The sequence below is a fragment of the Onychomys torridus genome, chromosome 3, assembly GCF_903995425.1.
Source record: "Onychomys torridus chromosome 3, mOncTor1.1, whole genome shotgun sequence".
Lineage (NCBI taxonomy): Eukaryota > Metazoa > Chordata > Mammalia > Rodentia > Cricetidae > Onychomys > Onychomys torridus.
The window spans coordinates 37126221-37148332 of record NC_050445.1 but is presented as its reverse complement, the minus strand read 5'-3'; the positions used below and the strand labels follow the sequence as shown (position 1 = coordinate 37148332).

Here is a 22112-nt window from a genome sequence, read left to right as displayed (position 1 = left end):
GTGAGTTCAAAGCCACCCTGGACTACATGAGATTGATTCAGACTAGGACAGAAACAGAGACAGTGTGGCACACACCTTTAATCCTAATACTTGGGAAGCACATACGCCTTTAATCCCAGAACTAAAAAGGAAGTAACAGTTGGGCAGAGAAAGGTATATAAGGCATGAGGAGACAGGAACTGAGGCTTTTCAGGCTGAGCAGTCCCAGAGGTAAGATGTGGCTTGTTCTTTCGTCTCTCTAATCTTTCAGCATTTACCCCAATTATCTAGGTCTGAGTTTTTATTATAAGACCTTTAGAAATTCGAACAATACTTCCCAATGGCCTAAGGACTTCCAAATCCACCTGTTAAAAGTCCCATCACCTACCCATCCCCAACCCCGCCCCTTCTGCAACACTACAACTCTGAGACTAAGATCCCAATGCAAAAACCCTACAAGGATAAGTCAAGCCATATTTAACGGAAAGTCCTACTTCAGTTTCCTCCATAAGTATATGCACAAATATCACTGCTGTGAATCTCCTTGCTGCATGGGACAGATTTCAAAAGGCTTAAACAAGGTGCCTCCTACTACTGGCTGTGTCCAAACAACCATAGCAAACTCTTTCCTCAAATCATCCTTACCTCAGCAAGAGGTAGGAAGCTTAACATCCCTGTCAGGTGACATTCATCATGACAAATAACTGAAATTGCACAGGAACAAGAAGGTGCACACATCATCCAGAGCTGGCTCTGGTCAGTACAAGCAAGCATGTTTCCACACAACAGTTCTGAGGCAGCAGCTCTTCTTCCTGACACACATTCCATTTGTGACAACTGACTACAGTTTTCAACACTTCTGGAAGTGTTTGTTTTCTCATAGTAATGCAATCTTCAGAAACTCTTCAGTAATTCATGTCACATCATTGGTGATTTTAAACTTAAATCTGATTTTGGCTGGGCACTGTGCACACATCTTTAATCCCAGCACTCGGGAGACAAGAGGTAAGACTAAACTAGTCTACACAGCAAGTTCCTCGACAGTAAGGCTTTAGTGAAATGAGACCCTATCTTTAAAAACAATAAAGTAACATCTGATTTTAAATCAGTAATACTATGACTGTGGTATATTTACTATGTGCCGGTATGTATTCATGATTAAAAAAACATTGAAAAATGATATCATGTTCCGCTGGAGATCAACAGCAGAGTCCTTTCTTAGTATTGCTGAGGGTTAGCTCCAGGATCCCATGAGTGTTTAAAGTTCATTTGCGTATCACACATCCTCCTATATACTAAACTAAGTCATCTCTCAGTCAATGTGAGCATCACACAATGTCAATGGAGGGCACAATATGAACAGTGCCATACCGTACTACTGATAGAAAGGAAAGACCTGTGTATAGTCAGATACAAATTTTTTCCTAAATATTTTCAATATAGAAGGCTAATTTTAAAATACATGAAATTGGCTTACCTGTTACGGCATCAAAAATGGACAAACTCCTCATGACCTAATTCTGAAAATTCTTAGATTTTACACTTATGGAAATTAACTAGTTTAATTTTAGTACTAGATATCAGGGTAGTAATTGACAATGCGAATATTTTGGGGTGGGAGGATAACTCTTACTCCAGTCAACAAATAAAATGCAAAACTGAACATGATAATCACTGCACCAGTCTCCACTTACCATTAAAACATCAAATACACCCCCATGTGCTATTAGAACTTTCAGCAAATGAATACTCCCCACCAGCAGAGTGAAAAGCATCCAGACATTAATTTTCAGAGCCATCACCCCTTTCATAATGCTCATTAGCCTACTCTACAACATCAGTGTGCCATATGCTTTCAGACTTTAACCAGTAATCCATTATGAGCATAAATTAAACACTATATGATTACAAATAAAAAATGTTAAACTATATAAATGCCTAATCACCATGGCAGGTAACACGTGTAGCAAAGCAATAGAGGGGCTGAAGCCCACTGCCTGATCTCCACTAGAAATCACTAAACTCAAAAGACACTCAAGGAAAATACTTAAATAACTACTCTACTAGCTGATTTGCTAATAGAAATTAAAATGTCCTCCATTAGTGATTTTAACAGCATGTGTTCTCTAAAACAATATCATTTAAGTCCCCTGTTGGGAATACCAGCCTAAAGAGACCAGTATTCTTTCAGACATTCCATATTGAATAAATGCTCGTTTTTCAGATTTTATAAGTTCCCTGATAAGAGTGCAAAGGGAAAAAAGTTAATGGATGGACAAAGTAGTCATCAAAAATGAAGTCAACACAAAAAAGTACTAGAAGGGAAAAAAAAGTACTGTCCTTTTCTGTTACTACAATGAAACATATATAGTTAGGTATTCACAAGAAAGAGCTGTATTTAGCACACAGATCTGGAGGCTCAAGGGCACAGTGCCATCCATTCAAGTCAATTCAAGTAAAGACCTCATGGTAGGAACACATACAAGACACAGATCCTATGACATCATAAAGCCAGAGCCAGCTTGGGAAGGGCCGGGCTTGTTCTTTTGTAACAACGTGCTCCCAAGAACAGCCAGAGCCTCATGAGAAATCTTTAAATTCCTTCCATGGCAGCACCCTCAATGATATAACTACTTCCTACCAGGCTCCAACCCTTAAAGATTCCACTCTCCTCCACCATTACCACAATGGAGACAAAGCTTCCATCCAACACGTTAATTAACTCAATGGTGACATGCTCACAACCCTCTCTGAATCATGGCAAGTACTAACCAGTTTACAGGTTGAATTTAAACTATACTGCCTTCCAATACCAGGAGCTCATCTTCTCCAGCCTCATAGAAAACAAAAAATTATAACAAAAGCTGAGGCCACCAGCCTTTGCAAGCTATTTGCAGTAAGTACAAAAAAAGACTGTTGCATGTTGGTAAAAATTACAAAGAGCACAAAGAGTAGGAGACATGTCTACAGAATATAAGTCCACTATGAGATTTTTACAGAACAATTCTGAACAGGGGAATCCAGATGAACTATTGAAGACAAACATGGTCTCCACCCTCCTTCCTGAGAATGACATGGGTAGGGAAAAATCAGTGACATCAAGTCCTCAGCTCTAACCCAATAAGCACTAAGACAATGCAAGGCCACACACTTCTCATATGCTGCAGGGTATGGGGAGTACAGTAGCCCTGTCAAATAGTGTCGGAGTAAATTTGCAGGGGGGATCCTTCTCCCTAAAGCTTCCTGTCAAGCCCACCTGAGTTACTTAGTATCCCTGGAGCTACAGGTGAATCAGACAGGCAGACTTAACAGAATGTAAGAAAGAACAATGTAAACTAAGGGGAGAAATGCTTTCCAGTGTTTGCTCCCTGTCTGACTAACAAAAGAACAAGTAGAGGTGGATTTTGGGTAAGGACAGAAGCAAGCACATACACTTAGGCTGTTTGACCTGACAACTGATGAAGTGGTCCTGACTCACTGGGGGGAGGGGCACACCAGTAAAACAAACCTTTTTCAGTTCATCTGCTGTGCAGCAGGCCAGCCATGGCTGCATTCTTCAGCACTCTGATTTCAGGGTCTGCCTCTGCCCTATCAGAGATGGAGAAGGGAAACTGCCATGATAGCCAGTCATCCTCATTAAAACAAACTGCCTGAGAGGAGCTAGGATACAGAAAGCAAAGGCTTTCTAATGAAGAAAGTACCAAGCCCCAATTTCACCATTTTACCTTTAGGGGAGAGCGAGGCAAAGAACTGACTAGAGTCTCAAGAAACGCAAATAACTGAAAAGTGTAGGTTAGCAATTTTAAATCAAAGTGAATTGTAACGTTTACCCTCAAGAATCAAACAGCATAGGTATGCCTTAACTATTCTTTTTCTAATGAGACATGATATGCTTAGCATTAACTTTTCGGTTTTACTCTTGATCTGGTTTTTATAAAGTGCATAACATGTGCCAGGTCCAGTAGGTGGCATAAACATTCCTACATGCTATTTCTTAGCCTGGGAATCAAGAGGGAAAATAAATGGACCTTTATTTTGTAGTGACTCTGTTAAATCTAGAAGCTGCCAATAGCATTTTTCTACTGGCCAAGTTATTCTAAGCATCATATCCCAATTGGAAGGGGAAAAAAAAAAAAAAAACCACAGATTTTACAATAATTGATCTTTAAAAAATGCATGTGTGCCTCCACCATTGCTGGAAGAGTGCAGACTTATACAGCCACTTTGGAAATCAATATGGAACTATCTTAGAAAATTGGGAATCAATCTACCTCAAGACCCAACTATAGCACTCCTGGGCATATACCCAAAGGACACTTCATCATACTACAAGGATACTTGCTCAGCTATGTTCACAGCAGCTCTCTTTCTTTCTTTCTTTCTTTTTTTTTTTTAAATCATCCTTAGAGCATTTATTATCTAGGCAGGTTCTTTTATTTTTTTTTAATCTTTTTTTTCATTAAGAAATTTTCTATTCACTTTACATAACAACCACAGATCCCCCCTACAGCTTTCCTAGTAATAGCCAGAAATTGGAAACAACCTAGATATCCCTCAACCAAAGAATGAACAAAGAAAACATGGTACATTTATACAGCAGAGTATTACTCAGCTTTCAAAAAAAAGTCATGAAATTTGCAGGCAAATGGATATAACTAGAAAAAAAAGTCATCCTGAGTGAGGTAACCCAGACCCAGAAAGACAAACCTGGTATGTACTCACTTATAAGTGGCTATTAACTGTAAAGGAGAACCATGCTACAATCCACAGACCCAGGGACACTGAGTAACAAAGAGGGCTCAAGGGGAACACTCATCACCCTAGGAAGGGGAAATAGAACAGATATGGGATGAGGGGAACAGGAGGGATCAGGTGGGGAAGGACAGTGGGATGAAGGACTGGGAAAGACAACTGGAATTGGGGGCATCTCGGAACGAGCTAGAAACCTAGTGCAATGGAAGCTCCCAGGAATCTATGCGGGTGACCCTAGCTAAGACTCCTAGTAATGGGGGATATGAGGCCTGAACTGGCCATCTCCTGTAACCAGGCAAGACTTCCAGTGGAGGGGTTAGGACCCCAACCCAGCCACATAACCTTCGACCTACAATTTGTCCTGCCTACAAGATGTGCTGAGGTAAAGGTGGCGCAGAAATTATGGAAGTGTCCATCAATAAATGGTCCAGCTGGAGAACAATGCCTTGAGAGGGAGCCCACCCCTGACATTGCTCTGGCCAAGACCCAGAGGCGGGACAGCCCAGAGGATAAAACCAAACACAACTGGCAAAAAAAAAAAAAAAAAAAAAAAAAAGTCAATTAAATTATTCCTAATAATATCCTGCTAGACTCATAGACTTGTGCCTAGCCCAACTGTCATCAGAGACACTTCGCCCAGCAACTGATGGGAACAGATGCACAGACCCACAGGCAAATATTAGGTGGAGCTCAATGAATCCTGCAGAAGAGGGGCAGGAAGGGTTGTAGGAGCCAGAGGGGTCAAGGACATCACAAGAAAACCCATAGAACCAACTAATTTGGGCTCACAGGAGCCCACAGAGACTGACCCGACAACCAGTGAGCCTGCATGGGACTGACCTAGGCCCTCTACATATGTCACAGTGTGTAGCTTGATCTACTGGTGGGACTCCTAACAGTGGGAACAGGGCTGTCTTCTAACGCTTTTGCAACCATATTCCTCATACTGGTTGCCTCATCCCGCCTTAATACCAGGAGAGGCACCTAGTCTTACTGCAACTTGATGTTCCATGTTTGGTTGAAATCCATGGGAGGCCTGCCCTTTTCTAGAAAAAGGGAGAGTGAATGGGGAGGCGGGGGTGACTGGGAGATGAGGAGGGAAGGGGAACAGCTGTCAGGATATAAAATAATAATAATAAATAATAACAACAACAATAATAATAAATTTTTAATGCATGAATGTGCTTTGATCATTTTATGTATCCATTTAATTTTTTATTTATAAAATAGGGCATATACATCACACATATATATGCAGAATGTATAAAACATATAAATGAATACTTGTAGATAAAAATGTATTTCAGACTGAGGGCAAACTTTAAAAATCCTCATTTAATAAAGGTTCACAGACATATATTAAGTGTATATTATAATTATAGATGAGTCTAATAATAAATATACACATAGTTGAAAACTCAGCCACTCATTTAAAAATGTACCTGTGTTATTAGGATTCAATGAAGAAAACAGTTCTTCTACCTAGACAGATGCAAGAAAGCTTAGAGCTGACAGTCCACCCCAAACATCCAGGCTCACATCAGGCCCTCTACATCTGTCTCCATGTTCCTTCTTCCCAAGCAGAGTGCTAAGTGAATCATGCCTTAACAGGTATCTGAAACCCTTAGGAGTATGGGTCACACATAAGAGGGTCAAAGGGCCTGAGACAACAGAGAGATGTTCCACAAAATACCATAGTCTGTACTTCCATTTATCCAGGAGGTCCTTTCATACACATGTTTGGAAAGAGCCACTGATTCAGGCCCAGGCTAAACACTGAGCAAAACTCATCTACTTGCAGGGTAAAATGGGAGAATCCAAACATAATACACTGACCATTACAGTCAGATCTACAGTGAGAAATACCCATTCCACTACCCCTAAATCAGGATCAAACAGATGGTATCAGCCACCCAATACATTCATCTGAAGCCTCCTACCTTTCGAGAGTTGACAATCATGAGAAAGAAAAATGTACAAATATTAACAGCAAACGTCCTGGAGGATCACTCTGGTGATAGAGTATCAGGAAATAACTGCTTTGTTTAAGTTATTTGATGATGAATTCATTCACAATGTCTTGTGGATAGATTACATGATGAATGCCTTTTGGCTATGATCTTTGTTCATTTTTCAAAATGGCTAAATTTTGCATGAGTGAGCAAACCAGCATAGGTGCTCCTGCTGTTCCATCGAAACAGAAACTTTCAGTCCCTATACTGTGGAAAAAAGGGAAAACACATGTTTTATTAATTATGGTTTCAGAAATGCTGCAGTATGAAATACTTGGAAAGTGCCTGTTAATGAGAAAACCCAATCAACTACCTGAAAAAATGATACCTGCTGCCTTATGCTGAAGGTGACAGGGAGATTTCTACCACCAATACTATGTCTCTGTAAAATAACAAACATCAACACTTGAAAAATAAAAATACACTGCTCAAATATACCCAACAATGCCACTCTGCTAGTACTAAAAAAAAAAAAAAAAAATTGCCATATCCCACCTATGACAAAAAATAAGTCAATGTAAAGACTCAATAGACATTCCCTGGCATCATGGGAGGTTTGGCAATATTCCAGAGCTTATGCTACTAGGTCTAGGCTAATTATTTTTAATAATAATAATACACTTGGATCTCTTGCCTACCATATGTAAGATATTGAGCTCAACGTCCAACCCTGAAAAATGACAGTAACCACAATAATAACAACTGATGTCTACTTTGAAGAAGATGAGGCATTCCATGAGGAGCTCCATTCACTGTTCCCACTGACATGGTTTTTGAAAACCATCTACATGTGAAGCAGATGTTACAAATAGTCACAATAAACCTAGAGGTCAGGTATGTACTCTGCCTGCACTACGAGCTTCATGTCCAAGAAAAAAATTTATGCCTAGCACAGGCATAAATTAGTAGAAAGGATTGAATTCCCAAAGAAGATCATGCAAAATACCTGTGTTGGCTAGTTTAATATCAACTTAAAACAAGCAAGAGTCATTTGTGAAGAAGAAAATGCACCACCAAACTGGCCTGTGGGCAAGGCTGTAGGGTATTTTGATTAATGATTGAGTGAAAGAGCGCATCCTATTGTTGGTGTGTCATCAGTGGTATAAGAAAGCAAGCTGTGCAAGCCATAGAGAGCAAGCCAGTAAGCAGCACTCCTCAATGGTCTCTGCATCACTTCCTACCTCCAGGTTCCTGGACGATGCTGTAAAATGAAATAAGTCCTTTCCTCTCCAGGCTGTTTTTGGTCATGGTGTTTTATTACAGCCATAGAATTCTTGGATATAAGACAATAGCATACACCATGGATTTAGAAGACAAACAGACTCAAGAAACATTTCAATAAAGCAACCACCATGTTCTTCTCTCCCTCCGTGTCTGTGTGTATGTGTGTCTGTCTGTCTGTGTCTGTCTCTCTCTCTCTCTCTCTCTCTCTCTCTCTCTCTCTCTCTCTCTCTCTCTCTCTCTTTCTCTCCCTCCCTCCCTCTCTGGGTCTAAAGATGTGAGGATGGCAGCATTTCCTACAAGAGGGAAGGCACACTCCTTAGCTTTATTGCAAACTGAATGCACTCCTTGTTACCTCCTCTCCCACTAAGTATCTGCATTTCAAAAATACTTAATTAGTTGCAATTCCCAGGAATCATCAACCCCTTTATGATTCTAACCACTGTTCCTCCCATTTCTTCACCCACAAACTGCACCTCTTGCTCACCTCCATTCTCTACCACCAAAGACAACTTACCTGACTGCAAACTCCTATTCATCCTGGACTATTCAAAGATTACATCACCATTTTTTTCCTGAAATCTATACTCTGTCTTCTCCAGGAAGAAGCTCCCTATGTTTTTCCATTATGACTCATACTGCAGTGCTCTGCTCCCTTCATTTCTACAGCCCAGCATTTATTAGCACAGTATCTGACATAGCCAGTACTAAACAAATGTTTGGGAAACAAGGTACAGAAAACCCAGGGAAAGGTAAACGGGTAGGAAGTAAAATAGCCATTCACTTTGACAAGGATCAACCTGGAGCTGGTAAAGAGTGACAGTGAAGTTGGAGCCCTGGCTCCTGTACTAACAAAGGGGAAAAGAGCCTTCTATTGATCTCCTGATATATTTCAACAACTGCACCTTATCCCATTTAGTCTCTATGACAACCACGTGAAGATGCCATTAGTCTCTCCATTTTACCCTGGAGGAAAATGAGACAACCTGCTCAGGATCACACAACTATTAAGACTATTAAGTGGCAAAGGCTCACTGAACACCAAACACACACACCACACTCCTATTCAGAGGTGATTTGACTACTGCCTTTCGTTTCCCATTTGAAGGTTTGGGCTCCTTCCCTCAGTGGTCCTATTGACACGATCTCATGACAACAAGCAACCAAGGTTGATGATTCCATCTATGGGCCTTTGCACCTGAAAGTACATCAGAAAAGATGCTGTAAGTCTGAGTACCAGTACCAGCAGGTCTCTAACAGTTCAATGTCACCTGACTAAAAAGAACAGCATAGTTTTCAATCAAAACAAAATATGACCTCCAAAAGTTTCAGTTCAAAGTCCTATAAACCTTAATGATCAATTAAATGGCAATTTTTAAAAATTTTCCTTTGTCATTTTCATAAAAAGATGAAACAAAGGCTATGTCAGTAGAGATCATGTTTAACAGGACAGGAAAAAATAATTAAAGAAAGTCATTTATTATGTATATGCTTATCAGGATTCATAAAAGTATTTTTAATTATATACTGTTTTTCTTTTTTATTAAAAAACTAATAAAGTATGCCAAAGGTCAAAAAATAATCATGAAAAGAGAACTTCCCATATTCTTACAATAATCATGCTAAGAAGTTTCTGAAATAGAATTATTAAAGCAACATTTTTAGCAAAGTCTTTAAAAGACAGCACAAACGCACTCATGGCTTCAACCCCACGGGAATCCGAGAAGTCAACATGCTTCATAAAACAAACTGCACTCCGTGTGTCCATGCTGTCCCACATAATTACACAAAGCTGCTGGACCAGCGCGCTTGCGTCCACGGATGGACGACATAGGAGTGGCACCACCATTCCAATGACTTCTAGCATGCAGAGCCCAGCCAAGCTCCACGGGGAACAGAATATGCTGAGAGGTGGTAAAAACAGCCCACGAAAACAATGCTATTTTGCTAAATAATCTGTGTAAAGGTGGTCCTGGCCATATATGTCTATAATTCCAATACTTAGGAGACTGAGGCAGGAAGATTAGGAGTTCAGGGCCAGCCACAGTTACATAGGAAGTTTGAAACTAGCAAGGACAACATGATTACCATCTCAAAAATAAAAAAGTAAATAAACAAAAAGTAAATCTGTATAAATCATCAGACAAGATTCAGCACTTATAACCTAGCTGGTGATATGACAAAACAATGAAAATGTTTTAGGGAGCTGCTGAAATCAAATTCTGTTTTAATAATTGTGATTTAAATCAAAATAATCCTGAATACAGTAATTGATTTCTGTATCATTCCTCAGGTCTATCCTGAAAAACAACAGCCTACAGCAATCAATATTTTATCTTATTTTTAAAGTCATTACATAGCCATTATGTCAACAGCAAACTAATTACACCTGATAAATTAAATGTACCTACCAAAATAAAATGGTGACTAAAACCAATCTGCTGCAGTACAGCATGTGACAAGGAGACACGATAGGAATCAATGTTTGTAAAAGCCCATATAAGCTAAACCAAATCCTTAGTTTTAGTTTATTTCTTTATTTGGCATTTAGATGTTTATGTGTTCAAATACACAAGTTGGTCTCCCAAGCTTCTGCACACTGGCTTGAGCAAAGGCAGCCTTCCTTCCAGCTGTACCTCAGGACACCAGAAGCCCAAGACCTCTGGGAGCTAGCCCGGGGGTTTCAGAAGAAGGCAGAGGTCCTCCCAGGAAGAAAAGAATTATGAACACTGAGTCAGGAAGTGAGATAAAGCCCCACAAGAAGATATGGTATGAAGAAACTTAAATCTTAAGGATCCCAACATTTCCACTGAAAGTGAGGACCTGGTCCCAACAAAGAAGACAGCCAAAGCTGAACTCTAGCCCCAAACACACTAACCTAACCTAAGCCAAATCCCAGCAGCAAAGTAGCTATGAAGATGCAAAGTAGGGTGTAATACCTGCTGAGAGCTAAGGACCCAAAAGAACAAGACCCTGCTCCAGTTCCTTCCAAACTTTGGCAAGTTTGTGCTAATGAGTACTTTCTTTCCAAACTAAATCAATGACTAGGAGTGAGACCCAACCTCTAGTCAAGCTCCATTCCTGCCACTGCCTCAAACCCATACTTTCTCCAGATGGTATTCCAAAAGCCTCCTTCAACAGGGAGTCCTTGGATCTGCACAGCTGGGACCTGAAACTGGAAGAACAAGTGTATCATCCCAAGCATGGGGAAGATACTCACATCCATCCCCACCGGAACCAATTCAAAGGAAAGGCCCTTTCCTCTTTGACACTCAGGCTGTACTTTCTGGTTCGTTTCAGCCCATTCATTCTAGAAACTGTTGCTGAACAGCTGGCATTGCAGTCCCTGTAGCTGAAAAAACAGAAGATGAGCAAGCAGCAGTCACTGCTCTCAAAGACTTAACAAGTAGGGAGTAAAAGAGACACACCTGTGTGCAACTGTAATACAATGAAGTATATCTGACAGGGTGAGTGAAACTTGTGAACCAAAAGGAGGTATTTAAAAATTACCTGTTGGGAGCGGGAGTGATGGCTCAGAGGTTAAGAGCACTGGTTGATCTTCCAGAGGACCTGGGTTCATTCAATTCCCAGCACCCACAAGGCAACTCACAACTGTCTGTAACTACAGTTCAGTGGCTCCAACACCCTCACACAGACATACATGCAGGCAAAACACCAATGTATGTAAGACAAAATTAATTAATTAAAATGAAATAAAATAAAAATCATCTGTTTAAGCAGTCCACACTGGCAAGATAAGTCAATGGCTTCTGAGGAACCGTGCCAACCCTGAAACCTTCTTCTGTGCCCATTAGTGTAGCTCAGGCTCAACAGGTCAGTGTTTACCTACAGCAAACACAGTTCTGCAACTGCTACTCAGGTCAGCAAAAAGACTGTCAACACTGAAGTCAAGGGAACCCAGAAGGAAGCGCCCTCAAGGAGGGCCTGAGAAAACAGAACTGTGGTCACTGAAGGAGTGAATTAAAGAACAATTTGGGGACTGCATGTGAGGTCCTACGCAGGCAATGTACAACAGGGCACAGTGGGTCCACACAAGACCCAGGTTACGAGCCAGGGATCACAGGGTGGTTTCTGGGAAGAAGTCTAAAACAGTGTATAGAAATCCTCTTGACAAACATGGGTAGAAAGTAAAGTGGGGTGGGGTTGGGCTAGACAGTTGGGGGAACAGTGCTGATACAGAAAAGAGCAACACAGGCCATGTCCTCAAAAGAACAAGTTCAGGGACACTCAGGGGTTCAATTCTGGTTACACACGAAAAGGTTAGGCATGACAGAGAAGGGTCTGGGGATGGCAGAAGAAACTAACCCAGGCAACAGAGTATTGCAGGATCATGGTGGCTGCAAGAGATTCAGACTTCCTCCCAAGAGGAAGGTGGAGCCTCCCACATCTTCAACCAAGGTGTAATTGTTCTTACCGAAATGAAAGAGTACTGAGGCTATGGTGAGAACAGACTGAGAAATGTAAGGCTGAAGGCAGGGCCCCAAGTACAAGACGGTTTGAGCAGAGCAGGGAGAAATGGCGGTGGTCAGAGTAGGGCAGTGACACGAGGGAAACCATAGAACTTGAAACCAGAAGGCGAACAACCTAGAACAAAGCTGTGGAGCCTCTAACCAAATGCAGAGGAGCAAGACAAGATGCTCCCATGATAGCGATGACGGCATGTGGCAGAGTAAGCCTAGAGCAACACCACTCCCAGTGTCCCAAAGGGTGGAAATGCTGCCACCACCAGTGTGAGTGCAGCTTGGCTTCCAGAGACTATGTACTTCACTACCACACCATCAACAAAATAGTAACCTAAGTATTATCAATGCTACCCGGCAACCAAGTAACTTCAAGCTCCAATCATTTACTGCTGGTTAGTTAAAGAGCATATTTCAATTATCCACTTACTCAGTGGAACCAGGAAATTGTCTCAAGCACATCACAGCTACTCCTTGGAAAAGTCTGATGATCCTTTCTATCCACATAGGTTCCCAAGGCCTTACAAGGCCCTCCAGCACTGTGACAGCTGTCAACAAAGCGTCAAGAAGCCCTAGGCTAGAACAGGTTCAAAAGGAAAGTTCAAAACACTTAATGCTCCCAAGTAAGGGGGCGTGGCCTAATACAGAGTACTTCAGGAGTCATTGGATTAAGCAGAGAATAGAAGAGGAACAGGAGGAAATAAAATGGAGTTCCAGGCCTTACTTTCTAAAATGTCTTTTAAAAGGAAAAAACATCATCAACAACAATAACCTATTATTTGGCTAACAGCTGGTAAGTCAATGGATTGATTTTGAATATCTCCACATGCAGTAGAAAAACGCACATTTGAAGCTCTCTCGGGCAATTGTTTTAAGAGATCTGGGCTATCCCAATGATGTCCTATAAAATCTGTCAAATTCCAATAAATAAAATTGCTAATTGGGCATTTATTTTACAACTGGCGTATAAGATTTAAGTCAAAAATAGTATTTCTACATGTTGGTATGTCTTTATTCTCCATACTCCATCAGAGTAGCTTAAATAGAAAAAAATTCTTGTATTTTATAAATCTTGAGACAAGATTACAAATTCCTACCTTACAGTTTTTGCTTCTAATAATATCCATGATTTATTTGATTGTCTTATCCATGAACAGTTGAGAAAATACAATCCACTCTTAAAATCACCGTAAAGTTAGTATCCAAAAATCTACTGCAGCCAAAAAATAGGTGTTCTCATAAAATAGCTTCTTTTTTCCTCCAGTCTCAAAGTGTAGACTCAGGGAAAGTAGCATATGCCTTAACTCTAGCCCACAGGAACTGTGGGAACTGGCACTCCTCCAGCTCCACTCCTGACACATAGGCCCCTCCCATGCTGCTGCTTCTCAACAAGCCAGCCAGAAGCAGGGACTCTCCGACCCACTGGCCTTCATGCCACCTGTAAGGACATATGTGTGGTAAATTACAAAGGTGGTCACAAGGCAGGGACCACCAAAAATTTTCTTAAAAGCCACACAGCCAGCATTTAATCCACTAACAGGAAGTTCATTAGGCAGAATTTCCTAATGGCAGGGGACTATTGCAAAGTGTGACCTGGGAATATTCCAGAAAGTACTAAGCTTTTTCTCTGTAACTCCTTCCCTCTGGCACTGCACCTGTTGTGTGTGTGACCCCTCTTGCACTATTCCCAGGCTGCCCTAAAATATAAACTTCCTAGCCAGGAATTGACTGTTATATAAAAAGGCCTAAGTCCTCCTCATAATGTTCAGATAGATTTTAAACTTTTGCTGACTTCTTAAAAGAAAAGGTAAGGCCAAGAGTAGTGAATCAGATGACACCAAATAAAGTGACTCAGATGAGAAGGTAAGGACTGAGCCAAGCATCATCACTACCCAGCCATGCAGGCTTCTCATCAAGTTACCAGGTCCCCCACATCCCCAGCCTTTACTACATCTACAAGACCATAAGATGGCTTGCCTTGCCTATCTGGTCTCAACTCGTCCTCTCTGCCCTGCCAGGAAACCTCTTGTCTTAGTTACTGTTCTGCTGCCATGAAGAGACACCAGCACAGCTGAGGCAACTTCCAAAGGGCAGCACTTAATCGGGGGCTTGCTTCCAGTTTCAGAGGTTTTGTCCATGACCATCACTGCCCAGGAGCACAGCAGCAGCGGCAGCAGGCACGGGTCTGGGGCAATAGCTGAGAGCTCACCTCACAGTGAGACTGGGTCCGACATAGTCTTTTGAAGCCTCAAAGCCCATCCCCAGTGACACACCTCCTCCTCATCTTTCTAAAACAGTTCCACAACCAGGAACTAGACATTCAAACACATTAGCCTATGGAGGCCACTTTCAATCAAACCATCACATCATCTTAACATCTCATTTACCAGCCGGGCGGTGGTGGCGCGCGCCTTTAATCCCAGCACTTAGGGGCAGAGCCAGGCGGATCTTTGTGAGTTCGAGGCCAGCCTGGGGTACAGAGTAAGTTCCAGGAAAGGCACAAAGCTACACAGAGAAACCTTGTCTCGAAAAACAAACAAACAAACATCTCATTTACCTGCCCAAAACTCATGGTACAGTTTTGAGCAGTGCCACACGGCCTCACACAGTTGAGAACATTTGTATTATTTTCTTGTCCTCACAGTGCCAAATAAGGATAAATAAAAATGCTTATAATTTTTTTCACTTAAAAGGAAAATGGTCTTATTTTACGCAATGGTAGAATAGACATATTCTTACCACTCAGATGTCTTTGTTAAATATAAAAATATCAATGAAAAATCAGCACTTTATTTTTAACTATAAAAATGTTATTAACTTCTGGATGTACATGAAGGAAAAAGCAACTAATGCAATTTTCTAATCTTCTATCCTAAAATTAGATGAAACTCAATAGCTGCCAGGACCTCAGAGGATAAGATGAAACTCCTTAACTCCTGATTAGGCCCCAGGAAACCTTATCAGAATTAATCTGGTCTATTCACTAACTCTATAGGAAGTATCTGTCACATTAATACACCTCAGATCCTTTTCTCCTCAAGGTCTGCCTCAAGTCTACATCCCTTCACAGCAAGCCAAGCTTCTGAGCCATTCCTTTCATTTCCTAAACTGCCTCCCAGATTTCTGTATACACTCTACCTCACTTGCATATTGGTTCCTTTACTCAAAAATACTGCGCAACTCCATCATGCTAAATATGACTTGACAAAACTGTTCTTTGAAGTCCAAGATCACTTGACTTCATACCAATACCTGTTCACAGAAGGAACTAACCATGAGTTTTCTTCATCACTCATTAAAGGTAGACTGTTACAGATCTTCTTTTAGGAGCAAGATGATCTCAATAGAGATTAGATTTAATGCTTTGGAAACCTCTAGGCTAATTATCTATTACAGTAATGCAAAAACTACAGATTAGGATACTGGCATCCACAAAGTTTCACATATAACCAAAGGAGATCTAAGACACTGTACCTTCTTCACTCAGATGTGCAAACACCAGTCAAAGGAATAAGCGGGACTTGTTGACTTTGAACTCTCCCTACAATGCTGTGTCTAAATGAGCCTTAAGGAGCTGTTTAAAAATAACTAGAAGGGCCAGATTCTGGAGAAAAAATACATACAACATATAGATGAATCTGTTTCCCTAAATTGGCTGCTTAGTTTGGGCTGTGCTATTTCCTGCTCAAATTGGTTTCCGGCAATTTGTTAAGGCTGCCAAATACTTAGTGATCTCAGCAATGCGCTTAACACAAATCGGCAAATCTTTCCTATTTTTCACAATGACAAGAAGTTTACAGAGAAACTTGCACGGTGAAGATAATAATAAGAATGAGCTCATTTGTCTTTTTTTTTCCGGATTTATCATTTTCATCAGGTTCCCAGTGGCTTAGGAAACCAATAAACAGCCTAATGCCATTTCCTGTTTGATTTTCTCATATTGATCTGGAGACAGTTTCTTAGGGGTGGATAGGGTCGAACATGAGCAGACCAGCAAAACTAAAGGGTCAAGATGAAGGGGAAGGCCAATAGCCAACATTGATTTTTAAAATCAAAAGATGCAAGATGTTAATAAAAAAAAAAAAAAAAAAAGGTAAGCATGTAACTATCCACAGTGGCATCCCCTCTGTCCACCTAAGGAGAGAATTATCGGGTATAAGAGCAAGTCCACAGAGTTATGACAATGGAGCAAAGAAGCCGAGGCAGAAGACACAGTGAAGTTCCTTAAGCATATTCCTTTATTCAAGTGGCCCTGCAATCTGCTGTGTGCCACACAGTGTATTATTTTGCCCAAACAGCTTTACATGCAAATACTTATTGCAACGAGTTATTGATCTGGTTCAAGGCTTCTTGAAAAAAGAAAAAAAAGTCTCAGTAAAGTCTTAAGGGAAAAAAAAACCTTACTTTTGTAGAACATAAATTCTATTCTCCAAACTACACGTGTGTGTGTGTGTGTGTGTGTGTGTGTGTGTGTGTGTGTGTGTCTGTCTGTGTGTCTGTCTGTGTGTCTGTCTGTCTGTGTGTCTGTGTGTCTGTGTGTGTGTCTGTGTGTCTGTGTGTCTGTGTGTACATATACATATGACAAACCTTAGCTCTTCTATTCAGAAATCCTATAGTTCTTGGTCCATCAAACACACTGCCCTATATTCACACATATGAATAGCCTAAGGCCGGTATGAGTAAGTCCTAAGAGAAAGAAAGCATTTTAATAAACATTAAAAATTCAGCTCACATTTAATTTCTGAAAAATGCAGAAAAAGCTGGTGACATTTCCATCAATAAACTTTGGTAGACTTGAAAAATTATTTCACAACACATCTGAATTATGAATTGTAAGAACTCTATTACTGAGCACTGACTAAAACCCCAATGAGAGAAACTTAGAAAAGAACATAAATTTTGAGGTTGGAACTTTTAACAATATATTTTTTTAATTTTAAAAACCAATGTTTGCTAATTTACACAGTCATGGTCTGTTTTCTTAGCACAAAGGAAGATCACTTCAAATACTATCCTAACGTTGGCTCTCCTTTTGGCTTAGCTTTAAGGGAGGGAAACCACATGACAGCCTTACTGGGTCTTTTTCCTGTCATGGTGCCAGAAGTGATTTGACTGCTCCAAGCATGAGGAGCCAACACCTCCAGCATCGTCTTCCCAAACCTGCTGAAGCTGTGTCCAAGACTGCTATAAAGACACTATACCTTGAGCCAGGCAGTGGTGGTGCCCATCTTTAATCCCAGCACTCAGGAGGCAGAGCCAAGCAGATCTCTGTGAGTTCGAGGCCAGCCTGGTCTACAGAGCAACAAGATCCAGGAAAGGCGCAAAGCTACACAGAGAAACTCTGTCTCAAAAAACCAAAAAAAAAAAAAAAAAAGAAAAAAAAGATACTACACCACCACAGAACATCCTCAGATTTTCCATTACTGAAAGTCCTAGGATGAGTGATGTGGAATGGACAGAGTCACAAGCCACCAGCACACGGACGGAACCATTTGGCCTCACAGCCTTAGTCACATCATTAGAGCACCTGATAAATGCCCAGCACTGGTGAGTCCCAGGCTAAAACCACACAGCCGAGCTTTCTGTAGGCTAGAATTAGTCTACACCTGCATCACCCAACATGACAGACACTAGCCACATGCAGTTAATGACCATGAAATGTGACCAGTGCATCTGAGAAACACATTTTTATTATATTTCCATTAATTAGTTTTTATGTAATTTTTAATGGTCAAAGGTAAGGAGGAGCTACTCTTTAGTTCAAACAAGTTTGGTCACCAACTCACAAGGTCTAGGTCTTCAGTGCCCAGGATGGTCACAGCTGAGCATGAGCCATGTCTGTAGTCATGCCAAACCTAGAATGGGAACAGACAGATTCCCCAAGAAAGCCGAGCTTATCACACCATCCATGCCTGGCTCTGCAGGTCATACATACCATGGGTACTCACAGAAGTCAGCCAGCCTACCTTTAACTCTATCAAAGTGTCAGTTTAAGAAACCAACCCAAGGGCCAGCAAGATGGCTCAGCAGCTAAAGGTACTTGCCATGCAAGCCTGACAAGCTGAGTTCAATCCCAGAGACAGTAGGGAGCTCGAAAAACCAACAAGCACTCAAAACAGAAGGTTCTCTCCTAAGCCCAGGGAACAGCTCAGGCAACTCCTAGCAGCTTCTCTTCTACAAATGAAGCAGGAGCAATGGTCATGACATACAGTGTCATTTACTCTGGAAAAAAAGCTGTACCTCAGCTTTCTTCTATATCAAGTGCATTGGTAACAGTTCCTTTCATGGAGGTAAGAGATAAAGGATTCAGCACAACTCTACCATATAAATATCATTTCTTACTTACCATTTCATCATTATTTCATCACTGTCTACCTTAACAAAGTAGAATCCAATTTTAGAACAAGTTCCAAATTTAAAAATATTCATAAATCAAAATATATTCCTAAACCAAAATACTTAACATTAATTTCAACATCTTCTAGGGTTATTTTTGTTTGTTGTTTGTTTGTTTTAATGTCTGCCTCTACCTTCCTTATAATCTTATTTGGCATTTAGTTATATCTACACAAAATCTAAACTCTTTGAAACAACTCAAAAAGCTTCATTATTTGTAATGCAGGCATTCAGTAAATGTTGCATAAATTTATGGAATTGAATTCAGAATGATCAGAAGTAGTTACTTTCAAAACATGTAACAGAAATTTTCCTAAATTAACAGCTAATAATAAGCATGCACTGAGAAGCAGGTACTACCCTAGAAGCTGGGAACTTTCCTGTCAACAGACAAAGACAGAGACCCATGAGTTTATCATAATGAGTAAGCAGAGCATAGATAATGGGAAATAAATGATGAAAGAATAATACTAAAAAGGTAGACAGGGCCCAGTTATGGTGCATCTCAAAGGCCACAGAAAATGGTCCCAATCACATCACAACACATCCCACAGAGACCACGAGAGCCATGACATAAACTAATTCACATTATTCATGAAAACATGGAGGCCACTATATATAAATAGCACAGTACAAGGGTCTGGGCAGGGACAGTAAGAGATGACAGTTACTGGACTATAGCAGTAGAGATGGGCCCGAAAGGATACATTAAAAGCATTTTAGACATACCATTGACAAGATCGGACACTGGCTGGATGTAAAGAGTAAGGAAAACAGAAAACAGAAATGCACCTCCATTTGGAGGTTTGATTATCTACTCTTTCCTGGAAAAGATGGGCAAAGCAGCAGGTCTGTGGAAGAATGAACAGGGTTTAGGGGCTGTTAAGTTAGATACGTGCTTGCCTTTCATCTGTGTTAATTAACCATGAAGACTGTTCAACGCTCCTACTAAACAAGCAGCTTTGAAAACACAAAAACTGTTCCTGATTAAGCTTGGTATAAGAAGTCAAGTTATATTTGTCAACTTAATGGTCAGCCTGAGGGTCAAAACTGCCCCACGGGACGGTGGCAAGTCCCAACAGTTCATCTTCCTCACTTTTACAACCTGCAGCCAAATAAGCCCTTTCAAATTAACTCCAAAAACTCTTGGTCCAAGAATATTCCCTCCCATGTTGTTGTTCTTGTCATTCCACAACCAAGAGCATGTCCAGTCATCTTCTGGGAAGTATCGAGAACAGTGGGTGAAGACTAGGGATGCAGCCCAGTGGTGGAGCTCTTGCCTAGCACACATAGAATGGGTTCTGTCTCCAGAAGAGGAGAAAGAGAAGGGCTGGACACAGCAGCTTCTCGGTAATTATTTGTTGGATAAGTACACATGTGGAGCTAGAGGAAGGTGAGGGAAAAGAAAAAGTACTGGGGGTCTCCTTTAGCTGTTCTCATCCAAGAAGACCTAGGGATGAGGCTTACAATTTATCTATGGATTCCATTTAATAGAATTTTCACAACGACTAAATCAGACTATAACAAATTACATCTTTTGTAGAAGCTTAAAAAAATTACTAGAAGATAAAAACATTTGAGGTATTTAATAATTCAGAAGCAATAAATGAGTATTTTCTAATTTCAGGGGTTCTTCCCCCCTTCTCGCCCCCGATGGGTTTTCTCAAAAAAAAAAAAAAAAGTATTTACTAAACATTTACTCCTTAATCTCCAATATTCCTACTATCAAGCCGTTTCACACAAAAGGTGTAAAGTAGCATTCTGAAGCAGAGGGTTTAGGAGCTGGATGAGAAAAACAAAAGTTCACAAAGTGCATTTAACAGCACAGCCAAACATTTAAAAGAAACTCTTGATAGTGATTTCTAACACTCACCCTAGAAAGCTGAACATCCAAACACCAAAAGACAAGGGAGCTGAGTGAGCTTGACTAGAGTCATCTTTCCTACTTAGGACTTTTGAGTGAGAGCCTAAAATGAGAACGCCACCATACCTGAAGCACCGTAAACACTGGAATATCGCTGGGACTTAGTGCCAGACGGGGAAGAGTCCTTCATCCGGTCAATCACATTTTCCGAAAGCTGCAAAAGGAACATCAGAATGAACTGATGAGACAAAACCAAAGACAAAGCAATCACATCCAAGTACCCACATCTGCATCACTCTGTGTAACGAACAGCCTACTCATTAGACTCGAAAAAACAGCTAGCTGTAGGACTCCTGTAGGACTAACTGCACAGCAAAACCAGTTTTCAAGTTCCAAGCCGCACCCACAGCACTGCTCCTTTACTTCCTCTAATGTACTAGTAAGTGTTTATTGCAAATAACATTTCTTGGTTTGTGTGGTGCGCTGTTATAGTTTTGGAGAAAATGTCAACCACCAAAACTCCCTCAGTATTTATTCAGTAAATATTTAGTAAATACACATGTACGTGTGCATGTATGTATGTATGTATTAAGAGACCTCAGTTCACTCCTTCCTTCCCTTTCTCTCACCTCCTTCCTCCCTCCCTCCCTCCTGCTCAAAGCTAAGAACACACAATTGCTTCAATAGCTTTGATTAGGCACTAATTCTGTGCCAAGAGTAGGCTAGACTTGGAGGATTCATAAGCACCAAGCTGCTAAGAGAGAAGTGGATTAGAGACAAGGCATTTAAGTATGCCATGAAGGGTGCTCCCGACTCTGCCAGCCTGGAATGGAAGTCTACAGAAACACAACGAGCACCATCCAGCCAGGCTGCAGGGACAGGGCTCAGGGAGAAAAGATCATGGCAGAAAGATGAACAGAACTCAGGAAGAGAAAGTGACAGGGCAAAGAAACCACACTGAGTGTGGACAAGAAATGGGGTTGCCACCACTAGACCTCCAAGTGGAGAAACCAAATAGGTTGCTGGCAATAGGCCAGAGGCTCTGGGGGACACTCCAGCCTGCAGATTGGAGTCACCAGCCCCATGGTCACTACTGCATTATCCTTTTGTGTTTTCTTAATAGTGCTTAACAATGTCTGACACTCCCTTGCTTCCTCTCTGTCTTTCCCACTACAGAAAAAGATGGCAAAACAGCAAAGGTTTGGTGTCTGTCCTATCACTATATCCCCAGACTCAATAACCCTAGAAAATACAATGGTTAGACAACTAATGACCACTACAAGAATGAATGAATGAGCATAGTGAAAGAGGAGACATAGAAAAAAGTGGGTACTTCAGATTTTAAAACTTCCAGAAAACACAGTTTGAGGTTAGTAAACTAAGTTTCAGGGGGCAAGAGGCACTGAA

General features: G+C 40.9%; 1 protein-coding gene across 2 annotated transcripts in view; it reads right to left on the bottom strand.

Moving 5' to 3' along the window:
- The window catches only part of Chchd3 (coiled-coil-helix-coiled-coil-helix domain containing 3), a 284864-nt gene that overhangs the window by 253106 nt on the left and 9646 nt on the right, over positions 1–22112 (bottom strand). For both annotated transcript variants that reach the window (XM_036181401.1, XM_036181402.1), the window contains exon 2: positions 20832–20919. In XM_036181401.1, coding sequence (XP_036037294.1) covers positions 20832–20919 — 88 coding nt within the window. The remainder of the gene's footprint in view (positions 1–20831; positions 20920–22112) is intronic.